The sequence below is a fragment of the Crocodylus porosus genome, unplaced genomic scaffold (assembly GCF_001723895.1).
Source record: "Crocodylus porosus isolate Cpor-Errol unplaced genomic scaffold, CroPor_comp1, whole genome shotgun sequence".
NCBI classification, from domain to species: Eukaryota; Metazoa; Chordata; order Crocodylia; family Crocodylidae; genus Crocodylus; species Crocodylus porosus.
In genome coordinates, this window is record NW_017728906.1 from 106,004,002 (window position 1) to 106,010,891 (window position 6,890).

Consider the following 6,890-nt stretch of genomic DNA (forward strand, 5'->3'; position numbering starts at 1 on the left):
GGTAAGTGACCCGGGAAGGCGGGTCTGGGGGCCAGGCACGGCTACGGCCACCTGAGCCCTGAGCACGGGGAGCGCGAGGCACATAGGCCCCAGTGTGGGCGGGAATCGCGCGAGCAAGGCTCCAGTGTGGGCGCGGGCATGAGTAGAGCCCCAGGGAGGGTGATTAGCATTCAGATCAGGATAAGCCCCAGGGAGGGCGCATGGCATCGTATTGGGATAAGCCCCAGGGAGGACGCACATAGGCCCCAATGCGGGCACGAGAAGAAGCCCGGAGAGGGCGAGAGACTGAGTAGAAGCGCCAGGGAGGGCACATGGGAACAAGGAGCCCCAGGGAGGGCATACTGAGAAGCCCCAGATGGGGGCGAGCTTACTGAGAAGCCCCCGGAGAAGGGCGCGCGTACGGGTAGAGGCCTCGGAGGGGGCCGCTAAGGAAAGATCATAGACACAACAACGTCCGGGACAACTGAGAGGCTTGGGGCGTGGCATTAGGGGTGGTAGGAGCCATGTGTAGCCCTGTGGCGGGAGTGCACTGAATCATCAGGAGACGGGGTACTGGCGGAAGTATGCAAAAGGGTACTGTGCAAGAGGGTAAAAGGCAGCCTCTCTTTTATAATATTTTCCAGCAAGACGTGGCGGGCGAGATAACGAAGGTGCATAGAAACCCACCTGACACAGTAGGGGGTGCCAGGAGAGATCACGGCCACTCCAGGGCCCCTGCCCTGTGACAGTATGAAATATAATAAGGTTATTCATATGACATTACCATAAATTTGAGTAACATAATGACTTTCAAAAATAATCTGAATTTGCACAGTAATTCATATAATTAAAATACTGACTAATAAAATTAGCAAATGAATAACAATTAACTAAAGTATAGTTTATAATTTACCATATTTAAAGTTGTAAGGGATAAAACAGAGATACACAACATTTCCTAGACAACAGCTCAGTTTATCATCATTTTTGACTGTAGATTTCCAAAATTTTATCTCAAGCCAAGAATACCAAGACCTGTAATGTGGAAGTTAAATTTTCTGTACTAGATTGAATTAAATGCGTAATTGTTTTCAATGCATATTAAATGATTACTTTTCCAAATAAATTAATGGACTGAATAGTCTCTATCAGTATTGGGCAGCTTTTAGGAATGAAAATAAAAATGTGTGAGTGCACTGGCACTTGTGTGTACTTGTCTGTTTTACACATATGCGCACAATTAATGCTATTTAGTTGGCTACACTCCACGTCATTATGACTTTATATACTTTATGAGGAACAAAGCAAAATCAAAAAAAATCTTTTTCAATATTTTATTTACATTTTGAAGTATATAATATTCCAGAATGCACAGTTCAGAATGCCTCGTATTTGAGCGCTTCATATGAAATGTATGTATGCGTTGCTTCAATAATTGTTCAAACAAAGGCATTTGTACACGCCATGTTTTTTGCCCTTCCTTGCGCTGCAATGGTATGACTGCACAAGTGGGTTTTCCAGACACTTTAAGGCTTTCTGGTGCATTAAACTAAAACCCCTTGGACATAGTTTAGTTCGTATCACCCTGAATTAAAGTGCTGTGTCCATGGATTTGTTGCATGCAAACATAAAGGCACTCAAAGATGTGTAATGAGCCTCTTTGTTCACCAGATGGCACTGCGACTTTTTTGTAGTTCATCCCTTTGAATTGCTGCCACTTTTTTTTTTTCATGTGCTATGTGTTGGCTCACTGCTCATACAGCTGTGTGGCAGGGCACGGGATGGGGGCCTCAGGCCAGGGGGGCAGTGCGAGACTGTCCCGCGCAGCATTGACCAGGCACCAGGCTTAATTAGTTTGAAAACCAAGTGCATGCAAACACTCATGCGATGCTCCAAAATAAGCAAGTTTTTAAATTTTATAAACCTACTTAATTTTAATGAGGATTAAACCCTGTGATGTGTACAGGTGCCCCTATTTTTCTTAAAACTCCTTAACAAGCCAGTGTCTCTAAACTTGATAAGTATATAATATTCCTCTGCCATTTCATGCCATAATGCATTCAATAACATCACAAGAATATTCAGGAGAATATCTTTGCAATTTTCAAAGGAACTTCAAGGAAATGAAGTATGAATCTATGAAAATATTAAACAATATAAAAAAAAAAATAACCATCAGGTTGTCACCATTTTTTGACTGTCTGAATCTTCATCACCTAAAATTTTGAGAACTCATACCAACTGACCAGTATTACTATGTGTTAAATACTTGTTTTTATTTATTAATTTTAACTTCTTCATTTTCCTAGATGTTTTGTTTACATATTGGAACAGGGCTGCAACATCTGAACTTATGGATTTTTTCACAATCACAGAGTGAGTTTTCTTAGCTTTTCCTAAAAACTATGCCTTCATTGCTTGTTGAACTTTTCAGTGTAGGTATTTCACATTTTGTTACCCAAAGCATGCCACCATCAGTTTGAATTCAGAAGTCAATTTCATGTTCCACACTAACCTTATAGAGTCAGTATAGAGGTACCAGCCAATTACCCATCACAAATGATGGGGGGTGGGGGGGAAGAGCATGTGGAGACAGAGCCCTATGTGCCCCCTGTCTGGACCCACTCCGCCTTTTACCTCCTGCTGCTTGGAGTCTGGGCCTGCTCCCCACAATAGTGGCGGAGGGAGTGGAGGAGTGGACCTTCACCTGATGCAAGGGAGGACCAGGCCCAAGGGCAAGGAGAAGCCGGGCTGCCACGGTGTGGGGAGCAGCGGACCCAGGCCAACCCGGCAGTGGTGAGGGGATGAGAGGACCGGGCTCGGAGCCAAAGCAGGGGAGTTGGGGGTGGGTGAGGAGTGGGACTGGGCTGCCTCCTCCCCTCCCCCAGCCGCTGCCATGTTGGGCCGGGCCCACAACTCCCCCACCACTGCTGCAGCAAACCGGCTTTTCCCTCGGCTCAGGCTTGGTTCTCCTTCCCCCTGTGTCAGTCCCGGACCTGGGCTCACTCCTCCCCTCCCCACACTACTGCTGCCGCAGCATGCCCACTATTCCTCCCACTGCCGCCACATCATCCTGCATTTGGGCCCTGCAGGCGGTGATAACAGAAGTGGGGAGGGGTGGGCCGAAGCTAGCACTGGTGGTCTTGCCCCTTCCCCCCCCCCCAGCGGTATCCTGACACCACTCCCCCCGACATCACCATTGCCATCAGCTGCAAGGAGTAAGAGTGGGGACAAGGCCAGCTCCAGTGGCCTCGCCCCCTCTACCCTTCCACTCCATTGTTGCCACCTGAAGGGAGCAGGGCTGAGAGGGTGAGCTCAGCCTCCCTGTTATGTCTGCTCCATTACTCTCGCCTCCAGGGAGCAGGGCGGAGTGGACCCTCTGCCCCCTGTGTCCCCACCATCATGGCGGTGCTCCACCACTGCCAGCTCCTGTTTTAACCCTTGTTCGCACTCTGGCTGTTTGTCAGCCAGTCAAAGCATGAATAAAGCATTACAGAAAGACAGACAGGTTAAGGCTTTTATAATATTAGAATGATATCTGTGGGAATTAAGGTGGCCCTTAAACAGGTTTGGGCACTTAAAGTACTGTTTTCTTCCCTTTAAAATCGCATTTCTTTCAGACCCCCATTTACATTCAGATCAATCCTATAGTCAAAATCACTGAAAGTAAAATGGAGTTATAATTCATAAATGATTACTGTTACTGACTTTCTCTGGAAGGGAAATTGGCTGGCTTACCTCCTTTGTTACTCTCGTCCTTCTGCTTTTTTTAGAAGAAAAAAGAAGCTAAAGTTAGCCTCTTTCCTCAGCAAAGAAATAGCAACAGCCACTTCTACTTTTGTTTATTCTTCAGGGCTGATTTAGCTGCTAGGAAGAGAGAGACAGAAGCAGCAGCTATTCAAGGGATGCTCAGTTTAATCTCTGCAGTTTAGACTAACTTGCGAAGACTGAATCGATTCAGCCTTGAGCTTTTTGACTTAGCCTTAATGGTCTACCACAGAGGTTCTCAACCTTTTTTGGTTGGTGTACCCTCAGTGGCTGGTCAAGAAGCAGGGAGTCCCCCAGCTGGTCAATGAGTGGTGGGGGTGGGGGGCTCCCCCTCGGCGGCCAGTTGATGGGTGGGGGGGCAGGGGACCAGAACCACCGACGGCAAACCTTGGAGCACTGGCGGCAAAACCAGGAATGCCGCTGGTGAAAATGGAAGTGCCCCCACTTCTCCATGCTGCTGCCACATACCCCCTGGGGCCTTCCCAAGTACCCCCAGGGGTATGTGTACCCCTGGTTGACAACCCCTGGTCTACCATGATACAAGCCAGGTTGTTATTCTTGATAGAAGTGTTTTTTCTGAATACGTCTTCATACATCATTTAAACATATTTTGAAGTCTAAAAACCCTTCTTTCATTCCACAAAAAGTGACATCAAAGTGATCCCCTCAGACATAAGCCTATATAAATAAATGGGCCTGGCAGGAAGTCTCTGCAGGCTGGTGAACAAGGAGGCGGAGCTTGCCTTAGTAAAACAGCAAGGCTTGCCAGAAGTCAGCAATACAGACATGAGTGGCACAGGACCAGTGAAGTCAGTAAACAAGAGTTTGAGTGGGAGTTAGAGCTCTTAATATTGACTAGAAAAATCCCTGTCAAAACTTTAAAGGATTGTCTGAATAGCTAGTTCTGCAAACACCCCTGCTACCAGGAGTCTGACTGGTTTCTCTCATAGTTTTGTTTCCAGATTTGATAGAAGTATCCTTCGTCTGCTACAGTACTCAGTAGCCCTGAAAAATAGCTTTCAGTGTACACTTAATCTTTTCTAATGAGTAAGTTAGAATAGTTTGGGGGGAGTGACTTGTAGATTAGTGAAAATGAAAACTATGAAAGGATTGTCAATACAAGTCTTCACTTAAGACCTTTTTTTTACACTGAAAGAGGTCTGATTTTGAAAAATTAATTTTCAAATCACATTTATATTTCAGTAATTGTTTCAGATGAAAGCAAAGCATATGTAAAGCAAATCTTTTCACAATATTTCTTTATTGAATCCAAAACAAGTAATAGTATTTTTTTAAAAAAACCTATGGACATATAACGTGCATCTTAAACCAGATTTCCAAGTATTTTAAGATGTGTGGTTATCACTGCCTTTAATAAAACTTGAGAAGATATTCACTTTTAAGGAAAAAGTTCTGCCACAACACCTCTTATTAATGTTATAGTAAATACCAGTCTTGCAGAAATGAGAAAAATAATCATGAAAACGTTGCACAGAATGGGATTGGTGATTGACGTTAGGTATTTGAATGATCTGTTTGTATCTTTCATTTTGTGCTTTCTTTGCATGTCCTTTTCTTGGACTGTGACCTTATTAGTCATGGGACCAGGTTTTGCACGTGTATGGACTTCACTGAAAACAATGGAGCCCTGTTCGTGATAAGCAAGGCATTGATGTTGTAGAAGCATTCAATAATTATTTAAGAATAGCGTGTACTTAATTTTCTTGTTCCTTTGTTTTTTCTTACCTCTTCTCAAAGGCTGACTACAGAAGTCAAAAAGCCTGAGGCTGAATTGATTCTGTCTAATCGATTCAGATTAAACTCAAAAACAACTAGACGCACATTAACTTTTGATTCAGGAAATGCAGCCACATGCGTCCAGTGGCTCAGGCCAAAAACCCAGGGATGCTAGAGCACAGCTCCCTGGCAGCATGAGCTGTGTGTTCGCTTCCTCTTCCTGCTGCCCCCAAGGTCTCTGGGACTTGCAGTCCAGAATCACACCGGGGTTGCTAATCACTTCTTCCTACTTCCAGGCAGGGCAGGGCTGCTTCCAGGTGCCTCTGGGATTTGTAGTCCACAGTTGCAGCCAGCTGTAAGTTTAAGCTGGGGGAGAGGTGTTGAACCCCTCCCCTCCTCCCTGGCCCCAGACCCCAGCCAGGGTTTGCCTGGCATGGGTGGGGTAGTTCCTGCCTTTCCCCACCCTTCTCTTATGGAGCAGACAGCTGGAAAGCATGCTGGCATGCTGATGGACTGTGACACCTTGAACCAGGAAGGGAAAGGGTCTGGGACAGAAGTTTCATAAACTGGTTTGACCCAAATCAGTTAAGCTTGATAATACATGCAACCCGGTTTATCTTAAACCAGTTTCAGCCGTTTTGAAACTAGTTTATGTGCCCTGAACTTATGTTCTGTTACAGGTTTAAACCACTTTCTGATGTCTTAAATCTGTTTGTGTGTAACTTTTGTCCCTAGCCAAAAAGTGAGACCTGGATCTCCCTACTTTGATTTGTGGTGACAAGAAATAGACATGCTACTGAGGCATATTTATCTTTGGCCAAAGAGCCTGTTGTGCCAGTTTGCCCAGATCAGGAACCAGCGCTGACTAATTTCAGGAGCCACATCCACTTCTACTTAGCTGAAGGGTAGGGCTACAATAATAGAAATATCTTATGAGTCAAAACCATTAAAATGAAGGCTCATCCAGAAAGAGCTGTGGGGTAAGGGTTTAGAAAACAGACCAGTAATGGTTAAACAATTCCTATGTGCTTGTGTAAAAAGTCCTTTTAAATGTTGCTGCAGTGATTCCTTATTTGATCTTTGCAGAGTGTGCTTGCATCAGTTCCAGTACATGGGGAAACGATATATAGCCAGGTACTGTGTATAATTTAGAGTTAATGGTCTTATCCTCTAAAAAGAGCTAGTATGTATAGTTTACAAACTTATGTTTTATGAAAAATGCATTGTATAACAATTGTGCAGAATTGGGAAGAATTGTGCAGGAATGCCTAACAATTTGAAAGTAAGTAAGACAGTCTTATTCTGGATGCTATTTGACAATAGTGTTGCTGTTTAAGAATACTAGAAATGTAAACATTTTGGTTTGTCTATATTGATATATTTAGATTTTTTATTTTTGAGAAGCT

At 44.4% G+C, this 6,890-nt stretch overlaps 1 protein-coding gene across 1 annotated transcript in view; it reads left to right on the forward strand.

Moving 5' to 3' along the window:
• LOC109305493 (dedicator of cytokinesis protein 9-like) overlaps nucleotides 1–6,890 on the forward strand; it is a 24,964-nt gene that overhangs the window by 15,918 nt on the left and 2,156 nt on the right. Inside the window, exons 4-5 of the mRNA XM_019528492.1 lie at nucleotides 2,289–2,355; nucleotides 6,571–6,618. Of these exons, the coding sequence (XP_019384037.1) occupies nucleotides 2,289–2,355; nucleotides 6,571–6,618 (115 nt within the window). The remainder of the gene's footprint in view (nucleotides 1–2,288; nucleotides 2,356–6,570; nucleotides 6,619–6,890) is intronic.